Source organism: Takifugu flavidus, chromosome 2 (genome assembly GCF_003711565.1).
Source record: "Takifugu flavidus isolate HTHZ2018 chromosome 2, ASM371156v2, whole genome shotgun sequence".
NCBI lineage: Eukaryota > Metazoa > Chordata > Actinopteri > Tetraodontiformes > Tetraodontidae > Takifugu > Takifugu flavidus.
Window position 1 is genome coordinate 14093681 of NC_079521.1, and position 22391 is coordinate 14116071.

General features: G+C 48.1%; 1 protein-coding gene across 4 annotated transcripts in view; it reads left to right on the plus strand.

Moving 5' to 3' along the window:
* The first annotated feature begins 200 nt into the window (after window positions 1-200).
* Window positions 201-22391, plus strand: part of LOC130515829 (protocadherin-9) — a 133405-nt gene continuing 111214 nt past the window's right edge. Inside the window, exons 1-2 of one of the 4 annotated variants that reach the window (XM_057016361.1) lie at window positions 201-1029; window positions 1508-4658. In XM_057016361.1, the coding sequence (XP_056872341.1) occupies window positions 1623-4658 (3036 nt within the window). In that variant the 5' untranslated portion in view covers window positions 201-1029; window positions 1508-1622. The remainder of the gene's footprint in view (window positions 1030-1507; window positions 4659-22391) is intronic. The other 3 variants (XM_057016351.1, XM_057016370.1, XM_057016377.1) reach the window with 3 other exon arrangements.

Consider the following 22391-nt stretch of genomic DNA (forward strand, 5'->3'; position numbering starts at 1 on the left):
CCTCCAGCCCCCAGCCCCCAAGCCCCCCCACTACCACCCTCAGCCTTCAAGGTTTCGGTTAAGAGTCTCTGCACCCTGCAGCAGCATCTTCGCGGAGCATCTCCGCCGCGGACAGCCCATCGGTCCGTGGATGAAGTGACGTGACTCGGGGCCAATCCCGTCGCCGCTCGGGTTGCCGACGCCGCTGAAAGAGCGGGGCAGCGTCCAATGACAGAGGTCGACGGGGCGGGAACTGTGTGTGTGTGTGGGGGGGGTGTCGGTGTGGTGTACTTCACCACCCCTCCTGAGGGTTTACACAGAGTTAGTACAAGATATTCTGCTCTGGGAGTGAGAGCGCAAGGATAAACGGCACATACGCGCAGCGCATCGGTGTCACTCTGAGCAGCCTTTCCATCGGGGTTGGCGTTTCCAGGTGGACGCAACTGTGCCATTTTCTGCTGTCCAGACTAAATCCCGTCACTGTTCTTCTTTTAACTCTCCTGTCTACGCCGGGTGATTACTGATTGTGCTCCGTGAACTTGAAACATGACGGGACGCTGCCTCCTCTTGACTTCACCTCATCGGCGCTTTAACCTTAACAGGTAGCCGGGAGGGCGCAAACGCCGCTTTACCACGGGACTTGTGCGGGAGATGACATTTCTTTTTAGGAGCCGTTCTGATGGGCAGACGCCGCAAACAGCTGACGAGCCGGCTGCGTCTGTTGAGGAGCGACGCTGATCACCGCAATCACCACAGGTCGCGCAATTAGAGCCTGTCCGTTTTTCCTGAAGTTGAATGGGGGGCGATGGAACTGCGACATATGCAGCCTTGAATTCAGCCCAGTTTGTGTGACCTGCTGCTGCTGCAACCCAAAACCCGTTATAGAGTGAATTCCTTAGTGGTGCCATTTCTCCCCCTCTTTTTGTTCTCTTCTTCTGGACCTAATGCGAGATTTCACTGGGAAGGATATCTTCTGCTCACGGGCAAACTGGAGGAGAAGACCATGAGCTGACACACACGGTTTTTTCTCCTGCGCACCGACGGATTTGGGTATGTAAGATAATATTGTCTCACTTGCCTATTAAGAATCCACAATCTGATTGACTTCATATTTGTGAGCTTTAGTCGTGCGTATTAATTAGTGCCTGCGCCCACACACGGACATCTGATTAAGGCACATTTCTATATTAGATTAATAATACAGAGAAGTTTCGTGGACGTTTGCAGGTTGGGGTGCTGGAAATTAAGTGATTTTCTGTTGAGGATGTGCTGCGGGAGGAAAGACATGAATGGCTGCTTAAATGCTCGTTGCAGTGTTTTCTTGTTTTCCTCCCCAGAATTGTTGAATTGAGCATTTGTTAAGAGCCACATGATTGTTTCGTTTGAATTTTTTTAAATTTATTTTTAAAGAAAGAAACACCCAGAGGACTGAACAGCTGAACGATCGGGCTTGTTTCCTTTAATGTGAATAAATTCTGCGAATGGCAAAGTTGTTTCCCTAAAGAGAAACTCTGTCATGTATTTGTAGGTTTATCTGTGGAACGTTTCCTGCCATCGCCCGCAAAGGAGGCGCTGCCGGTGGCAACGCATAGAGAAAAAAAGGTCACTGCGAAGTTGTGGAAACTGGAAACATTTTCATTGCCATGGATCTAAAAGATTATTACCTGTTGGGTGCCCTGCTTGCCTGTTTATTGATAGACCCTTCAATAGCTCAAGAGCTAATTTACCCCATCAGAGAGGAGCTGCAAGAAAATGTCCTGATTGGAAACATACCAAAGGACCTAAACATTTCCCACACAAATGCTGCCACTGGAGTGAGTGCTAATCTTGTGTACCGGCTCGTCTCTAAAGCTGGAGATAACCCACTGGTGCGCGTGCTGAGCAGCACTGGCGAGATTTTCACGACATCGAACCGAATCGACAGGGAAAAGTTGTGCCCCGGCCCGTCGTTTGAGGACAGCGAGTGCTCGTTTGAGATTGAAGTAGTCATACTGCCTAATGATTATTTCAGGCTGATAAAGATCAAAATAATTGTCAAGGACACAAATGATAATGCCCCAATGTTTCCGTCCCCTGTGATCAACATCTCCATCCCGGAGAACACGCTCATTAACAGCCGATTTGCAATTCCCTCTGCCACTGACCCAGACACTGGCCCCAACAGCGTGCACAAGTACGAGCTGATCAACGGGCAGAGCGCCTTCGGCTTAGACATAGTGGAAACGCCAGAAGGGGAGAAATGGCCCCAGCTTATTGTGCAGCAGAATCTGGACAGAGAGCAGAAGGATACGTACGTGATGAAGATTAAAGTGGAGGACGGCGGCAGTCCGCAGAAATCCAGCACCGCTATTCTCCAAGTGACAGTAACAGATGTGAATGACAACAGACCGGTGTTCAAAGAGGGACAGATTGAGGTGCACATCCCGGAGAACTCCGCTATCGGCACGTCTGTCGTGCAGCTTCAAGCCACAGACGCAGACATAGGAGCTAACGCGGAGATTCATTATGTATTTGGGACTCAGGTGTCTCCTGCCACCAAGAGACTCTTTGCGTTAAATTCCACATCTGGGCTAATCACGGTGCAGAGGCCTCTGGACAGAGAGGAGACTGCGATTCACAAGCTCTCTGTCTTAGCCAGTGATGGAAGCTCGAGTCCGGCCAGAGCTACTGTCACCATAAATGTGACTGATGTCAACGACAATCCACCTAATATTGACCTGCGATACATAATCAGTCCCATCAATGGCACCGTTTTTCTGTCGGAGAAGGACCCCATCAACACCAAGATAGCTCTCATCACGGTGTCCGACAAAGACACTGATATCAACGGCAAGGTCATTTGTTTTATAGAGAAGGACGTGCCCTTCCATCTCAAAGCCGTGTACGACAACCAGTATCTGCTGGAGACGTCCGCGCTGCTCGACTACGAAGGAACCAAGGAGTACAACTTCAAGATTGTTGCATCTGACTCCGGAAAGCCGAGCTTGAATCAGACTGCCCTGGTGAGGGTGAGGCTGGAGGATGAAAACGACAACGCGCCTATTTTTACCCAGCCGGTTATCGAGCTAGCGGTTATGGAGAACAACAAACGCGACCTGTTCCTCACCACTATTAGCGCCACTGATGAGGACAGCGGAAAGAACGCAGAGATTGTTTATCAGCTAGGGCCGAACGCGTCGTTCTTCGATCTGGATCGCAAAACCGGAGTCCTGACGGCATCCAGGGTTTTCGACCGGGAGGATCAGGACAGGTTTCTCTTCACTGTAACGGCGAGAGACAACGGAACGCCGCCTCTGCAGACGCAGGCGACCGTCATCGTAACCGTGCTTGATGAAAACGACAACAACCCCAAGTTCACGCATAACCACTTTCAGTTCTTCGTGTCTGAGAATCTTCCCAAATACAGCACCGTGGGGGTAATAACTGTGACGGACTCGGATGCCGGGGAAAATGCTGCTGTCTCGCTTTCCATACTGAACGACAACGAAAACTTTATCCTGGACCCTTTTTCTGGGGTGATAAAATCCAACGTGTCGTTTGATAGGGAGCAGCAGAGCTCCTACACCTTCGACGTCAGGGCCGTGGACAGCGGCAGACCTCCCTGCTCCTCGGCTGCCAAAGTGACCATCAATGTCATCGACGTGAACGACAACACGCCCATCGTCATCTACCCCCCCTCCAACACGTCCTTCAAGCTTGTCCCCCTCTCCTCTATACCTGGATCCGTGGTGGCGGAGGTGTTTGCTGTCGACGGGGACACGGGTATGAACGCTGAACTGAAATATACCATCGTGAGTGGGAACAACAAAGGACTCTTCAGGATTGACCCGGTAACAGGGAATATTACTCTAGAGGAAAAACCGGCAGTGACCGACATAGGATTACACAGATTAGTGGTCAATATCAGTGACCTGGGATATCCTAAATCTCTGCATACTCTCGTATTAGTATTTCTCTATGTCAACGACACCGTGGGCAACTCCACGCTCATCTATGATCTCATCCGACGCACCATGGAGACGCCGATCGATCGAAATATCGGCGAAAGCAGCGAAACTTATCAGAGCGGAGACTATTTAACCATAATGATAGCCTTCGTGACGGGTGCGTTGGTGGTGATTATCGTCATATTCGTCACCGTACTGCTGCGCTGCCGCCACGCGTCCAGGTTCAAGGCTGCACAGAGGAAGAAACAGGGAACAGAGTGGATGTCGCCGAACACGGAGAACAAGCAGAACAAGAAGAAGAAGCGGAAGAAAAGGAAGTCCCCCAAAAGCTCCCTGCTGAACTTCGTCACCATCGAGGGGAACAAACCTACCGACCCTGCACACGAACCAATCAACGGGACCATCAGCCTCCCCACAGAGCTGGAGGAGCAAGGAATTGGGCGCTTTGACTGGAATGCCACACCTACTACGACCTTCAAACCCAACAGTCCAGACCTGGCCCGGCACTACAAATCTGCCTCGCCGCAGTCGGCCTTCCACCTCAAGGCTGACACCCCGGTGTCAGTGAAGAAGCATCACGTAATTCAGGAGCTCCCACTGGATAACACGTTTGTCGGGGGATGTGACACGCTTTCCAAGAGGTCCTCCACAAGTTCTGACCACTTCAGTGCCTCAGAGTGCAGCTCCCAGGGAGGGTTCAAGACCAAAGGGCCCATGCACACCAGACAGCAGGTAAAAGAGCACTTTTACTGGTCTATAAGTACTGCCTATAACTGCCCTGTTCCACAGTGTTAAAGTGCCGGTCTAAATTATAGACTTGCTAAGCTCCTGTGAAGCAACAAAAAAAAAGTACGGCAAACATACAGCTTCAGCAAGTTCCTAAACTTAAAAAAAAAAAGAAAGAAAAAAAACCTCAAACAATCGCTAGCGGAGTCGATTGTGGACTTAATTACGTGCATAAACTTTGAGGACTAATTACAGGCTTGTGTTTTGTCTTAAATATCTGTTCATCGTATGTAACAAAATGCAAGTGGGTGAGTGATTGCCTTATTTTTGTCTATTCAGCACCCTGGCTAGATCACTTGTAAAATGTACATTAAGTGTGACACAGTGTTCTTTGTGAAAGAAACATTTTTTTCTGACCTATCTACTCAGAATATCAGGTTAAAAATGCTGCACACATCCCCCCCCCAAAAAAAATATTAGCCAATCGTTCACCTCTGTTCTCATAAAACTCTTGAGTGTGTTCATGGTTCTTTTTTCTTCTGTTCTTTTTTTCTTTGTTGTTGTTGTTTATTTGGTGCATATTGTAATGTCACAAAAAGACCTTTCCAGCACCTGCAGCAATAAGCAGCAATAACAACAGTCAATAATTAGTCTGCTGTGAATGTCACTGTAGGCTTTGCATCTAGGCTCGAATTAAATCCCTCCTCCCGAAACACACGAGCGAACTGGGTGAAGCTTTTCTGGAACTTGATACACATCCAATTCAAAACGGATTAGCCAATAATGAGCCTCAAATTTCAACGTAATCCATGCTGCTTTTTATCAGAGCCTTATTAATTTTTCTGCTAATAAAGCGGCACTGCGCAACACACAGTTCTAATCTAATGGAACACACATGGACAAACAGAGGGGGAGAGGAGAGGAGAGGAGAGGAGAGGAGAGGAGAGGAGAGGGGAGGGGAGGGGAGGGGAGGGGAGGGAGAGGAGAGGAGAGGAGAGGAGAGGAGAGGAGGAGAGGAGAGGAAGAGGAGAGGAGAGGGGAGGGGAGGGGAGGAGAGGAGAGGAGAGGGGAGGGGGAGGAGGGGAGGGGAGGGGAGGGGAGAGGAGAGGAGAGGAGAGGAGAGAGGAGAGGAGAGGAGAGAGGGGGAGAGGGGAGGGGAGAGGAGAGGAGAGGAGAGGAGAGGGGAGGGGAGGGGAGGGGAGGGGAGAGGAGGAGGAGGAGAGGAGAGGAGAGGAGGAGGAGAGGAGAGGGGAGGGGAGGGAAGAGGAGAGGGAGGGAGAGGGGAGGGGAGGGGAGGGGAGGGGAGAGGAGAGGAGAGGAGGAGGAGAGGAGAGGGAGAGGGGAGAGGAGGAGAGGAGAGGGGGAGAGGGGAGGGGAGAGAGGAGAGGAGAGGAGGGCAGAGGAGAGGAGAGGAGAGGATAGAGGAGGGGAGAGGAGAGGAGAGGAGAGGATAGAGGAGGGGAGAGGAGAGGAGAGGAGAGGAGAGAGGAGCAGAGCGGAGCGGAGCGGAGCGAGAGTGCTGTCTGCCGGTCAGGCTCCTTGGGTGGTGGTACTGATCCTTTAGGTGGCAGTGTTGCGCTGCACCTAGTACTCTGGCACGGTGCCAGCGGGCAGTGGACATTTAAATGCAAGGGAGGAGAAGAAAGAAGTGAAACCTGTGTTGGTGTTCTTAGTGAAATACTCTTGCCTAATGATGTGGAAGCTGTGCAGGGAAGATTGATAATGGCAGTTAGAGACGTGAGTGATAAGATCTATCCGGAAGAGAGGTTGGAATTACAGCGGTGACACCGCGTGACTCCCATCAATGCCTACCTCCAGGTCACCGCATCTGGGGGTCGCAGTGAACGCACCCCCGTGGGAGAGTCCCTAACCAGAAGAGGCATTTGGGTGATTTGGTGTCATTTACTAGGAGGTGTCTCTTGTGGTGTGTGTGTGTGTGTGTGTGTGGTGTGTGTGTGTGTGGTTGGTTGGCAATGCGTGGCAAAGAGACAAGGCGATGAAATAGATTACGGTGGGGTTGGGTGGTGGGGGCTCACTCAGCCCCAGAGAAGGACAAATGAGATATGACACTATACTGTAAGTACAATGTCATTGATTTGAGCAGTCATCCCACAGTTTCATACAAGATTTATGGTGATCAATAATCCTGACAAATGGCAGCACGGTGCACACAAACGGAGCTGCTGTGTTTTCTATAGAGCCACATTATATAAATAATACACAGTAATAGGAGAATACTCTTAGTGTGTGTTGAGTCACTGCTTACATGCAACATGGCCTGTTCATTTTGTTGTTATTTTTTTTCGTTAAACAACTAGCAAACAAAACCCCAGCTAACCTTAAAAAGCGCGGGACGAGTGTCATTTCTTGCCCGTCAGGAAAGAAAACAGAAATGAATCTGATCATATTTTCCGTCCACGCGGCTCCGTTTTCCCATCTCATTGCCGTCATTAGTAGAAATCATTTTCCACCTTCCAATACCTGTCTCTGCGCACTTGTAATGCCACTCTGGAGGGAGATTCAGCCCGTAATCGTTCAAAGACCCCACTGGCTGGAGCTCCGACCCTTCAGATTTAAGGCTAAATGGCAGTTATTGATTGTGAGTAAACTGATTACTTTGCACGTGCTGTCGTGCTGCATCAAGCAGGGAGCGCATGTTATGTTTTCCATATTCTGATGGTTTAGCTCGGCGCAGCGCGGCCGTTCGTATCGACACGTGAGGGCCCTTTATTTCATGATTGCTGACAAATCGCTCTTTATCCAAATGGGGCTTGTTCCCTTTCTTTACATTCAGCTCGACTAAAACAGAGATGGCGTTTCCCTATTACCAAATCCTCCTGCGCTGCCAGAAAACAAAAACCAATTACTTTAGAATGATTCTTTAAACAGACAGTATATTCAAAAGGTAATATCATCAGATCATCCTATCATATTTCCTGTGCGGCCGGGCTTTGAACAGAGATAAGGACTGCATTATTAAATTGTTCCTTATACACACAGAGATAATAGCAATACATCAATAACATTAAAAGTTATCATTGTTCGCTCACGCTGCGGTTTTATTTGCGGCGTTAAAAAACACGTCAGATGCCGGGCTGTCGCGGCAGATGATGCATCGCAAAGTCATGTGACAGAACGGCACTAAGCAGCCGCGCTGTTGTCTTTGGAGGAAACAAAATGTCACCAATCATGCAGCGTTGCTCGAATCTGATGTCAAATAAGCATATAAGCGGGAAAAGGATGTTCCGCGGAAAATACCGGGGGGAATAACGTCTTAAAGAAGACTTTCTGTCAAAGAACTGCAAGCTGAAAAGACTTTTTTTTCTGCTTTTTTTTTTGTTGTTCTTGTTCCCATGAGTCACTTCCACGGAAGATCAGCTCCAATCAATCTATATGGAATCTAGGAGGAAATTAATAATCAAGTGTGCCAAGGTTTCGGAAGCGTCTTCTTTGACAGGGGGAGCGGAGCAGCAGACGGCGGTGTCATCATACACAATTCTCAGACAAATGCCTGGTGGGATCAGGCTTATGAGAACTCCAAACTTGGTTAAAAGCGATAGGAGCGATCTCCCTTTTCGCCCCCTCCTACTTATTATTTAGCCCCGAGGGACCTGCATTAGTGTAAACAACACTGAGGAAAAAAACACTGTCCTACTTTCACCAGGCAACACAAGCATCCAAGAGAGTATATTCCAGCCATTACACCCCCCTTTCCTTTTCTTTGTGCTCCTATGGGGAGGCACAGCTGTGGCTTGCTAGCATAACACAGCCCCACAGCTATGTGTTAACCATCACAATTCCCTTGTTGAGGACGTCTTAACATGACTTTACCGATGGTTGGGCCGGACCCAACGGTTGGAAGGCTTTGTGATAGCAAAAATGTGACACATCACAAGGTCTCTCCTCCCCCCAACTGCAAATTATGCTCCGGTCATGTGACGTGCAAGCGGGAGAGCATGTGGCTAAAAACTGCCCTTTGGAACATTTGAGAATTGAGCATGAAATGCAATAAACTTCTCTGAGGGGCCTCTGGGGGGAAAAAGCATCATCATTTGCAAATAGCTGAAAACTCCTTTTTTGGATATTTCCATAAACTCAACAATCCGCTGCTTCTTTTCCTCTCCCTGCGGACCTGGAAGCTTCTGGACTGGTTGACTTTCCCGCTCATCCCGCGCCCGTTCGGCAGAACAGCGCTGGTCGACCGCGATCGACACAGGTCGCTCCACTGCTGCGCAGAAATTAATATGCTCTTTTTGCTGCTTGTGCCGAAAGATATCGGAGCACACATTGTTTCTTTTTTGCACATCACCTCTTGACTGCATATCATTAACATATCCACAGTATTTGTTTATTCAGAGGCTGTGTATTAAAGTGTCCAGAAATGCATCGTTTCTCTGTTTTTACCAAAATATTTGAGTTGTTATGTCGGATGGTAGAGGCGCATACTTGTTACCTGCTCTCTTTGATTGTTGTTCTCTAGTTATTACGTGTTTACAAGGCTGGTCATGAATTTGGATAATAAATTTGTTTTAGCCTGATCTGCAGGAAATAATTCTCAGTTATTCTCACTTGGGTTTATAAGGCAAATCGATGTATTGCTTATTTATTGATTATTGCGTAAAGAAGAGGAGACAGTCTCAATGACAGTGGAGAAAATGGCAGTTGGAGTGTTTTTATTTAGGTAAAACTGCTTTGGAAGTAGATTTCAAGCGCGCTTTCTTGCAGATATTCAATCTCCACAGCAAATCCTTTGCTCAGTGTTTCTGGCGCCGTCTACTCAGTCCACGTAATGAATGAACCTTCTATGCAAACAGGAGTTTGTACAGACCATTGTAATTATGGCGCCTTGGGGGAGTCGTCCTTCTTGTGCAGGTTCATTTGCCACATTAATAAGTGGATTAGCGGTATGTTCAGGGGCCGATGGCAGCGGGAGAAGTTTGAGAAGATTAATGAACTATGACAATGTTGCACCTGAGGGGGGAAGTCTGTTGCAATATCTTCCGGATTGTGCTGACACAGAGTTGGGCAGATATGAAAGACGGAGATGGAGAGAGGCCAGTGATTGTCAGTGACTGCGCTCATGCATTCCTCTCCTCAGCTGTCCTGTCCTTTCCTGTTCAGGTACTGTGCTCCTGATCTCTTAATACACAACATTTCTCCCAGAAAAAAAGGGATAAAGTGCATGAAAAGTGCTCTATATACACACACTAAAATCAAATGTGCTGTTATCTCCATCTACAGGATGCAGAACCTATAATAATCCTTCAATGAGTAAAATGCTACCAAATGTAGCCGTCGGGGTGACCGTAGATCCGTTAGCTAGGTTGTTATCAGCTTTCCAATCATCAGTTGAGGATTTGCAGAGCTCGTCGTGGCTGAAAGCTGAATTTCTCCTTCTGTGTTGGTGTCGAGATGGACTGTGGGCTGCGATAGTGCATGCAAGAGAGTTGTTGCCCCAAGGGGTGAACATTTTGTCTACATATAATAACAAAATAAATCAAAGTTCCGTGTTGCTGTGACTGATCAATGGAGTCCATTTTTACATTATATTTTCAGCATTTTTGACAAGACAAAAAACAAACCAAACCAGAGTGCCACCTTTCTTTCATACGTTCTCTGGTAAATTAGATTCTTTTGTGGGTTTTTTTTTTTAGCAGCAACAGGATTTTTTAAGTCACAGATGATGGCAAATTACCAGGAATCCTATTTGAAATTGAGGTCTCACTTCTTCTTTTGACCATCTCCATCCATTCATCAGTTTTGATGATGGCAAATCAAAAATCCTCCTTTTTTTGCTTGTTTGTCTATTTTTCTGTTTGTCCGTCAGTTGTGGCTGGTGACCCGTTCATCATTCATCCGATTCATCCCCATTTAACGATTTCAGATGATCGTTGATCAGCCTGCGCAGGCCCGATGCATTTTATGCACGAATAAATAAGAAATCGTCATGTCCTCATCTCTCAATTCCTTTTATGTTTCCACTAATCCACAAATCACGCGTCCCATATTTATCCGAGGTCGTCCATCATTCTGAGGTACTGGTGTCGAACAAAAACCTCCCAGCTTAATGCACACACACACACACACACACACACACACACACACACACACACACACACACACTCACTCACTAACACACACACACTCTGTCAAGGCCTCAGCCAAATTCATCCCAGTTTAGGAGTAGAGGGTGGAAGAAAATGTTTCTTGACTTCTTGCTTGTCTACCAAAAATGAGGTGATATCAGAAGATGAAGTTATGATGCTACATCCTTGTCTGAATGCACCCCCCTTCCCCCCTCACCCCCCACACCCATCTGTACCCAGCGGCCACCCGCCCTCCCTGCTCCCCATGTGGTCCCCGGCCCCCCGGTCCGTCCATCCCTTTCCCCTGCCTTCGCGCCCCCACCACTTGTGACAGACGAGGACGGTTTGTGTCCCCCTTACCTCCTCCCTATAACCTCATGGGTGGGCGGGAAGCGGGGTGGGGTGGGGGGGGGGGGGGGGGAAGAGTGGTGCTGTTAGTCGTGATATGACAGACCCAGGGGGGGACGCGTCCGTGTCATCGGGTTGTTGTGTCGGAGGACGCTGGTGACAGGCCGGTGCTCTGTCGCCGGCGTGCGTCTAGAACAGTCGTGACGATGCCATTGCCAACTGCCCACCACCACCCCACCCCACCCCACCCCACCCCCATCCCACCCCCTCCACCCACGAGCGCCACTGACTGCTTAACCCCTCGGGTCCATCGCTCATAAGACTCTGTAACCCTCATTGATGTAAATCTTTCTTGTATATATGAGATGTTTCATGTGAATTGAACTCCTGGTAATTTTGCCTAATGTGCTGTGGTAACAATAATGGACTTTTACCTTTTTTTTTACTCTCCTCTCTTTCTTTATTTCTCCATTTCTGGATATACATAAATCCCATCTGAAATAAACCAGCTGTTTAGCTCACTGCAACACCTACTCTGTCTTGAAAAGCTTTATCTGATCAGTGCTATTTCCTTCTTAATTTCATAATAAATGTTTCCAAGACCACTGAAGAGATCAATTCTTCCTTTTTGTCTGTTGTTCCTTTGTGATCACGTGTTCAGACAACCACGCCGCCCTCCAGTCAGGCTAATGTGCATCGGGCGAATCAACAACTTGTGCCACTGTTTTCTGACTCCACCTCCTCCAAAAATCCCCGACGCGCCCTCCCAAATCGAAAGACCGTGTCTTCGGAATCACCGGAGTGATGCTAGTCGCCTGGCAGCTTCCAAATGAGCGAACCAGTGATGACACAAATCGCCCTGCGTTCGTTTCTTAAAGCCCGCGTAGCAAACACGATTGCAGTCATTTGACACGAAATCAGACGATTTTCGAGTGCGGGGAAAGAAGAAAAAAACCAAACAACCATCCCCAAAGTTCTCTTTTAGCTAGCTCGAGTTCCAAATGACTCATTTTTGTCTCTGCTCTTGTTTATTTAATCCAATTAAAAAGCAGGTGTAGCTGAGCAGCACTTAATTACATCAATCCTAAATGGCAGAGCGTCAGCGGCAAATTAGCAGCACAAACCTTCCGCCGTCACATTTAAACGCTCGTGCCTACAGTAATTTTCAGGGATTTTCCAAACCCACACTGTCATCATCAGCCGTGGCTTCATCTGCGTAAACAAACAACCCGCCGTGCAAATATGTAACACGGTAAAACGTCAAATCGGGCAGCGACGGTATGCCTCGTTGTTGTTGTTGTTTCCCTTGTTTGTGGATGTTCGTGTGGCGCTTTGATTCGCTAATCTCCGGCTACCTTCCCGACTAAGTCGTCTTGCTGTGTCACCTCCTAACTGGTGTTTGCAGGAGGATTTGGAAGTGCCACTCCTACACATCTGTGGAGACTGGGCCGAACTCGGCTTAATCTGTCCACTGCGTTTTAAAAGCCAGGGGCGGAGCTTGCACTTCTCACGCCATTGAGCTTAAAAAAAAAATGAAGAAGGAGGTTAAACGTAAAATGAATAAATATAGGATTTAGAGTTTGACCTCCTCCATGCCGTCACCTTCATAAAAACCACTCTGCGCTCAGCGGCTGAAATTTGAAACCTGACCTCTGACCTCAAGTACTAATAGACCGCCTGCCGTCAAATTGGTCTGCATATATTTCAGTGCCCTGAGGCCCGCTTGTCCCAAACTGTTTGATGGTTTTGGGGGATCGAAGGACTGTAGATGACTTTGGGAATGCTTTTTCAGTTTCGTTTGTCGGGTCTTGTCCGGCCTGTGTTTACAGGCGGGCAACCGGTTGACGTCTGAAATATGACCTCCATCTGTTCTCACTCCCAGCTTGTCAAATGATAAATCTTGGTCTGGCGCCATTACTGGCTCCACACGAGGCATTCCTCTGGAATTATTCTGCCATGTAAGGGCCGGTACATTAATATCAACGCCGTTCCCGACGCGTCGATACCCTGATGGTTTACAGCGTCAAAACCAATCAGTCATCAGGAAAGATCTGTTGCCTTAACTCACACGCCTGTAACCCAGTAGCGCTGTCTGCTGGCATTTTAGCTCCTCAACGAGCTTCATTTATTTATTTGTTCCTCAGGAAAAACCCATTAAGGTTAAAAATCTAATCCAAGGACAAACGCGAACAATCATTACAATAAAACAACTCAATTATCAATAAAAGTGCAATGCTCACACAGTATAACCCACAGTTAAACACTTCAGAAATGGAATAAAACACTAGCTCATAAAAGCACATTATTAGACTGGTGATAAAAAAAAAAAAACATTAAAAAGAGCTTTGACAGTTCTAGGATGTAAAGTGGGGATAGATGCAGGCTCAGTGCATAAAAGGCCTGTTGTCACAGTTTTCTGGAGGTAAATCTCAGCTTTCTTTTTCCACCACCAGCATTAGCAAAGACAAATACAGAGGATTCCATGCACTCAAGTGAGCAGATGCATTTAACTCCCCACAACCGCGTGGATATTAAGCAGAAAGCCAGCGTGCAGCGCGCACACACGCGCTATATGAGTAACGCGCTCGCCAGATTTATATCCCGCCGCGTCCACATTGTCTCCTCACAGACATTTTTCATCGTGAAATCGAGCGCACATGACGGAGCATAACATCCACTCCAACAATTATCCACAGAGGGATGATGTCACATGCCTTTTTAACTTTGTTTGGACAGGAGTCCGATTAATTCTGTCCTTGATCGTCCCCCAGCCGTGTCCTTGCAAAGAGTCCCTCCTTTCATTTGGAAGTGGGGGAAGGCGCGGTAATCCAATAACGGTGATTGATCGACGACTGCGGTCAAACACATGATCCACTCACACAGGTTCAGGGCATATTCACATCCTCACATTCAGAAATGAAAGCACAAAGAGTCCAAAAATAAAAAGTCTCAGGACACATCACGAGCAGGGTTAAAGGAAATATTCTTTAGACACACATCCGGATGTTTTTCTGGATTCTGTCTTTGGTTCTTCTTCATCCTTTTGTGAGCTTTTTTTACATATTCATCCAATAACTTCCCAGCGGTTCACACAGGTGAAAACACGGGTTTCTAGTGATAAACTGTCTTCAGGAAAAGGTCAAAAGGAAACAGCACGTTTTATGGAGATCTGCATGTGAAGCCCGGCATTGTGGTCATAGGATGCATCATGCGATGTTTGTGCTGCGGGCTAACAGATGCTACAAGCTCGTTCATTAGAAGTCAGGAGAGTATCAAAAGGTTTGCAGATTGCGCACCTCTGTGTGGAATCTATTGACTTCACGTGAAATCAGATGGAATGTGGGACGATAAACGGCAATTTACAGCTTGTGTTATAGCGACGGGGGCTGAAAAAAACACTGAGCGTTAGCATAACCTTTGACCTTTGCTACTGTACACTGCTGTTTTGTGTACTTGAATGCTAATGAGTCATGTGCTGAACGGCTGTTGCACCCGAGCAGTATTACAGAAAGGTTGATCGTTAAAAAATGTAATCTATAACTACTGAACAGCGTAGTTGCACCTAATTCCAGGGGGGTTAATGTGCTTTAAATTTCAGTAACACAAATATGGCCGTTAACAATAAGGTTTTTATGTCAGTGGCATTTCCTGGACTTTCATCGCGCTTCAAGCTAAACTTGTACATTCCATTAAAAAAATATTGATCGGATATGATGAACATAATGAATGGTGCAAACACGAGTTCCTTGGAAACAATTTGGGCTCTTATGCATTATTTTTAGACACATTTACCGGAAGCTTAAGAACACAGATGGAAAAATTCAGCGATCCAACAAAGGTGTCACTTCCAAATAAGATTTTAATTAAAAAAAACAATGTTTAAATGCAAATTGATCTTTTTTTTTTTAAATTGGAAGATTTGGAAGAAAACATTGATTTCGTAATGCGGCGAGACAATAAAGGAATGAGCAGAACATGGAGGGATTAGGCCAATTTCACCTTGAATGGGAATCATTTTCCTCCAAACATACGAGCTGCGGCTCAGATGCTTCCCGGCGCTCCATCCTCTGCATTGATAGATTGCTGTAAACGCTGGAAATGAAAATCCTGATTGGTCCACGTGACGCTGGAGTTTGTGCCGCGGTTCCGCTTTGCTTTTCCTCCTTTTCTTGTGGAAGCTCCTGCATTCATCCCAAAGAGGAACGCTTTTCATTCCCAGCCACGGCGGCGCCGACTGGTGACTGGAGCTCCTGCGGGTGCTGTCGGGAGCATCTCATCAGATCCTTCAACTGGAGCTGCAGGCTAGCGATTGTGTTTTTATTCCCCTTAAATTTGCAACCACACATAAATAAAACAAACAAACAAACAATAAACCCCCCAGAACTCTTACGGTTATAGAAGTAAACTTTTGACCAGACATTCCAGTTAATTGGGAGACATGAGGACAAATTACACCGGGGAGGAGGAACCACCGCCGCTGTGGTGCCCTTAAGCAAGGCACTTAACCCCGACTTGCTCGGAGGAGGTCAGATGGTGGATCTGACTGTAGCTGCACTGGGCTGAACGTGGACCCGTAGAGCCGAACCACCCTGGGTCACAAAGCAAACAAACACATGAACATGGGGAGAGGTTTGCAGCCTGTATGATTTATGCCTCCTGCGCAGCGTGGTGCACGCTCAGCTCTCCTCCGCTCTACGTGCCTCTTTGCAGTTTGCCCTTGATAAATTTTAGCAGCAACTTGTAACTTTTCCTCTCCCCCGAAACTTCTGGTCGAGTTTCCAAGCGAGCCGGAGCAATTAGGGCGCAGTAGCACCGCGGGACGCCAGACAGCCGCGACGGCGACGCGGCGCATGAAATAAACATGCAAACACGGCCGGAAGGCCGCGCACATGCGGCGGTTTGGAGGCGGAGGTCGCCTTCAGCAGCCTCGATGCCTCGCCGCCTTCAGCTTCCAGGAAAAAGAAAAGAAATCTCGCTAACTGACACATACAGAGACGGCGCCGTACTCCACCACAGCTGCACGTGACTTCTGGCATTCATTGTGTGTCATGTCACAGCAGTTTTCTGCAGCGTTGCCATAACAACCACCTAAACTGAAGGGGGACCGGCGGTGGAGGAGATGGAACCAACTGTTAGAGCAAGTACAGTGGCGTAGGAGCCGTGTAGTAGAACAAAGGCGTCTGGTCGTTGTCCCACTTCCAGCTGATCGCCTCTCCGTCCAACTTCAAGTGGACACTGGAAAACATGGACGGGCTCAGCCAGGTCCTCGTCCCTTTAGCGGGTTTATCCAGAGGTAATGAAAGGATGCTGTTTTTCCAGTTGACACTAATGGAAACAGGCGAGTATTTTGAATATCGGAGTTCTTTTCTGCCAATAGATCCCGTAAATCCCGCCGACCGGACCTCCGAGCAGATAAAGGTGATTTATGAATAGCGGTCCCCGCTGTCTGCATGTTTCCGCCCGGATTTTTACAGGAAGCACATTAGAGGAAGAATAACAACACGAATGAGATTTTATGGGGATTTTGAAGGATTTATGTTTAAGCACATTGTAATGAAGGGCTCGGAAATAAAAGGGACATTTCCAGATATGACGTCGTCATTGCCAACGGAAACAGCCCCTTTCCGAACAAAACAGACTGGAGCCATGATGCTCGGCAGCCGGCCAATGTTATTCTTGTGACTTATTAAACCAATAAATTAAAACAAATAAGCCCCTTTTAGACCGAAAGCATCTCCAGGGGGCTGTGGTCGAGTCCCAGTTTCCTCCAACGGATCAGGCCAATGAAACGCTCGGATTCATCAGAGTTAATTCCGATTACAGATTTCCTTAAATCTGCGCGACAGATAATAGATTCCCTCCATCATAACGGCAAACAACACCGACACTTAGAGCAGATGATTGTCTTTACAGCAAACTGAGAGATGCGGCTGAATTAGATCCATCAAGCTCTGTAGGGAGCTAATTAGATAAGATGTTATGATGTATGGCTGCTGGAGGGATGGATGTCAGCACGCTCCTGTTCAATGTATAGACTGCAGATTTGTATTGATTGTGTGCTTTGTCTTGTGCCTCAGGCATCAGCGTCCTGCCGCGTGAGCCGCGCCTTTGTGCGGTGAGCCGAGCAGATAAGGCCCGTGATAAATCTGCCCGAGAATAAGCCGTCACGAGGGTGCGGCGCGCGGGAATATTTAACGCTAACAGAAAATATAGCGTTGTTGCCCTGTTGAGAGAGTTTCAAAAAAGAAAAGAGGCCCTTTCCTGCCTCCACAGGTCATCCGCGACAGAAAAACAGCAGAAATAAAAGTGGGAGGAGGAGGTGCTCTGAACTAGCAACCCCTCCCACCGCCCCTTAATCTGCATAATACGCCGCGGTGTAAAACATTTGGCTAGCTTTTTGAGATGGAATGCTTCAGTCCCGGCCGTGCGGTCCTAGCGAGGGCTGAATCCAGCGGCGCGCCTGGGATGAGGAGGAAAGAGGTGAAAATTGCTTTCTCCTATCTTCCAACACGCAGAGACCCAGCCAGCTTCCTCTCTTTCGGCAGATTCGCCCTCTGACGATAACGTGCCCAGATAATGGTTATATGCACCCAGATTTATTTCCTATTTCCCGGCACAGCTGCTTTTCCTGGAAACTTCTTCTTCTTTGAATGTATGAGCTTTACGGCTGTGTCCCGTTGCATCATTCAGAGCGCAGCGTTGCAGTCGCCTCGCGGTGAGAGGAAGATTTTCCACCACGGAGGAAAAGTTCACTGCAACTTCGACTGGAACACATAGAGAAACGGCTGGGATGGAGGCTCGGAGGCAAAGAGGACCTTCAGCTGTCTCCGCCCGGCTGTCTGTCCACAGCGTTGCCAATATTGCATCTTTTAATTAATAATTTTTAAATAATAATTACCCCCCCACCACCACCTCCACCACCGCCACTCCTGCATACATCTCTGTATAAAATCACCCAAAGATTTGCATTTATATTGAAATAAGAACAACACACAGGCTTTCTTAGATTTATTGGAACAAAATTCAATGCCAATATCTGTTTTCTGGATGGATTTTGCACATTTCCACAAAATAAATCATTCAAATGCGAGAAGATGACAAATAGTTACACAGATGGAACAAGGCCCTTGATAAGATTTCCAAAAGCAGCCAGGAAGCAGACAAATGTGAGCAGATAAAGGGTCCCTGAGTACTCAGAATACTACACATTACTCGCTAACACAGACAAATAAACGCCACAGTAACTCGGGAGAGTCAGACTCTGCTCCAGCGACGTCCTCATCACCTCGGCAGATCTTTGGTGGTGAGAATGACCCGTCCTTTAATCCACCGGAGCCAGAAATCAGTCTGCAGGAGCCTGCGAAGAGGACGCGTCCGACTCAGAGATACGTCTGGCACAGTCCCATTTTTCCTCCGTCACCTTTCAAATCCGAGCCTCCACCTCTCATGTGGGATGTGATTCCTTCTTTTCCCGTACATGCATGATGGAGTGTTTCGCCGTCCCAGGAAGCAGAGTGGCCTTTGCCCAGGAAACAATGAGACTCCGGACCGCGGTGGCCCCCGGGCCAGACATGAGACAGGAGCCCCTCTGTGAATAGTGCACGAGGGTCTCAGGGTGTCTTTGCTGATGTGGTGATGATTGGACCAAATATAGCATGTGTTGAGCCATAGGGATCAGCCTGCACCTCGTTCTGGTCTTTATCGTCACTAATCGTGTGTGTGTGTGTGAGTGTGAGTGTGTGTTTGAGCGCTTATCCACTTAATAGTCAGCCTGGGGGATAATATTCATAACAGAAAGGGACAGAGGGGATTTAAAGCAACACGCTGGGCAGACTGGACTGATGAATATCTGGGGAGAAGGTGTTCTTTGATTTTCTGTTGATTTTGTGATTATGAACACACTGTGGAGTCATGTCTGTCCTGTGGACACGGAAGGACGTTATTGATCAGCAGCCGTTCGCTCTTTCTGTCAGGGTGACACTTTGCTGGGGAAACCCCGGCTTAATTTTTGCACTGTGATCGATATTTTACAGTACAAACCCTCCGAAAATGACATATGAGTTGGCGGTATGTTTTTTAGCTGGCTCGGTTAGCATTAGCTTAGCTTTAGCTGTTGTTCCATTCCTTTCTGGAGATGAGGAGATGAGGGGATGGGGGTGTGGGGGGGGGGTGGTCAGAAAGCAGGAGCTTACATTCTATATTTAATGCACCTTTTCTGCATCGGCGTCTCCGCTGTTAACCATCTATATTCTCTCGGTCTCTGAAGCCTGCAGGGACCTGGAAATGACCTCGTTTCTTACAGTGAGACCAGCTGTAAAGGCGACGCCGACCTGGGCAGTGAACATCCATCAGGTCCATGTGAACCTCAGCCTGTTCCAGGCTCTCGCCACTTTAGCCACCAGTGAGCGTCCAGAGCGCCGCAACGATTCTTTTTTATTTCTGAAATGCCACGATCGCGTCTGAATGTACTTCTGAAACAGCCGCGTTTGTCCCCTCAAGTCAGGAGCCTGTTTCATTCGTAATAATTGATGTTGCCGTCCTTTCATCAGTTGGAAGGGGGGGGGGGGGGGGGGGGGTATATAAAGCATCATTTGATGTCAGGGCTTTCTATTCTGCACCTGCATCAGTGCTTCACAAGAAGGAATCCTTTCTTCTTCTTGCCCGTGTGTGTGCGTGTGTGTGTGTGTGTGGGATGGGGGTTGGGAGGGGTTGTGGAGAGGTCATAGCCTTAATTAAAAAAATCCAGTATCGAATTAAAATAAAACAAAAAGTTGGTAAAAGTTCAAATAAAAAAAGAACCGTGCCTGCCAACAGGTGCTATTCCTCCGCCCCTCATCGTGTGGAGGCCGGCGACTCGCCTTGTGTTTAGCCTCTCAATTCCTCCGGCTTTCCCGCACGCCGCCTCTAATTTCTGGACGAGGATGCGGCCCCGAAGGCTCTGGTAATATCAAACGCCAACAATCAATCCGGGCCGATCTCTTGAGGCCTTAATGGACTTGGAAGGAATATTAAGAGGTTTTGTCTGCTGAGGAGCTTTCTGCCACAGCGGCCGTCCCTCCGCTCATTTGGGCTTGTGTGCCAAGGGAGGCCACACACTGGGACGGCTGTTACAGGCTCGCAGTCCTACTTTCTGAGGAGCTGCTGCCAAGTCAACAGGCACACAACCGCGCACGCACGCACATAGGCAACAAAGCTTCAAACAGGCCTCGTTGGAGATTGGGCCGACAGCGTTCGGCCAGATATTCTGATGCTAATATAGCGATGTAGGTTTGCCCCTCCCGGTCGTGGCTGCGTGCGTTGTGTACTGGGATCCTGTTCTGAATGTAGGGTAACCATGAGAGCGCTGGAGCGCCGCCCAATCCCTGCGTGGCGTTCCAGTTGTAAATCTGCCTGCTGTTGCCAGACGTTGCCATTGAAATTAAATACCAGCGCCGTCACCTCACCTCGCTGTTTAGCATAAGAAAATGGGCACCGAGGAATCTAATTAAAAGGGGCTATTGTGGACCTGCAGCCTGTCTGAGCGTGGTGTGAAATGAGAGGGCTGGCTTAAAACTCATCATATTAGCCTGGCATTTGTTTTTCTCTTCTTCTTCTTTCAGTATTTATTGTCTCTCTCAGCTTGAGCGCGGGGATGAAAATGCGGGCTACCTCTAGACACGCGTGCATGTGTTTCTCTGCCACCCAGCGAAAGCCGCGTATTTCCATTATTCCATTCTCAGTCAGTTATTTTTCCCCCGTGCCCTCATCCTCTTCCCCTCTCTTGATTTCTAAGTTTGAAAATCCCTGTATTTTCTACTCCATTTCCTCCCCGTCGCCTCCTCAATCTTGTGTCTTTTACAGCCTCACTCCTCCCGGTGTATTCCTCACTTTCCAGTCTAATTTATCTCTCAATTTTCATTTTCACCACACACCTGTCACTTTGCTTTCCCTTCACTCCCGCTCCCCGCGTGCCCGTTTGTTGGATTGCGACGTTTCGGTGTGTTGCAGTCCCCCCACCGTCCCCCCCCACCCACCCATCCTCCTCTCGTCTTGTTTTCAATATGCACTCATCCGAAGTGCATAAAACAGTATATAACTGTTTGAATTTCCCCACCTGAACCTTTTCCTCTCTAAGTGGCTGCTTAGCGACTGCCAATTTAGCGTTTAACCTCAGGAGAGGGAGGCTACTGCCAGAGAGGCAGATGGTCAAAGGCTGCGGCAAACAAAAGAAAAAAAAAACTGAAGATGGTGGGAAATTCATCCCTAACCCCCGTTGTCCACTCTGACGACTTATTTTGAAACTGTGACTCTGCGGCTGAGCGGCTGGGGGAGGGCAGCGTCCGCCCGCGCTCGCAATCTCGCGGCCTACCTGCATATTTTAAAGCCCTCATGCAATATTGCTCCTCCTTCATCTGCTGCTGTCTGTTTCCCGCTCGCACCAATTTTCTGCCTCATTGTCATTCATGTGCAATCTGTTTGTTTGGCTAACCTCCTCGTCTTCACGCCGTCACTGCAGAGCTGCGCGCGTCCGCGTGTCACCGAGTTTATTCGGTGCCATCTTCTGTACTACCCGCACTGCCTCCCCGTCTCGACAAGCTCCAGGGTTTCAGTTCGGTGATGCGAAAGACCAAAAAAATGGAAAAAGGAGGACTTTGTTTTACAGAGGGGCCGCTTCTCTCATCGCTCTGCGTCAGGAGGGGCCGCGGAGTAAAAGTTTGAAGGAGGTGACCCTCGCCGCCACCTTTACGCCGACGGCGGTCCTCTCGAAACCCTCTGGTCTGTTCCGTCTCCTCGGCGCCTTGCTGTTTCTCATTAGCATCAGCAACGAGAAGCGTTGCCCCATTCTGGCCGGCACACAGCCTGTAGGAACCATAGAAACGGTTGTGGATAGAGATCCATGTGGCCCCTGAAACCCAACGTTTTATTGCTCCCGATTCATGAAATGATGAAACTTGGTGTCACCTGACACCTGTCTGACGCAGGCTTCTTTAATAGCTGATAATGTATGCATATGTAGGCAGAGTTAGCGTGAACCATCGGGGGTTTCAGCGTCGCCGTGGTGACACATCAGATTCTCATCAAGCTTTTCTGTCGGAAGACTTGGGAGCTTGAACGGTGCTCCGAATACGACTCCCGCCATATCAGGTATCCAGATTTAATTCATCTGAAAGGTTTATACGGAGATAAAAGAGCTTCCACTGTGACCTTTCGAGTCATTCCACCCTTTGTTGAATTTAGAATGAATATTTTAGGTATTTGTGGGAATTGGGTGCAATCATGGCAGGCGCCAGGGCTGGGAACGTGGCATTCGGAACTTCCTCATAGC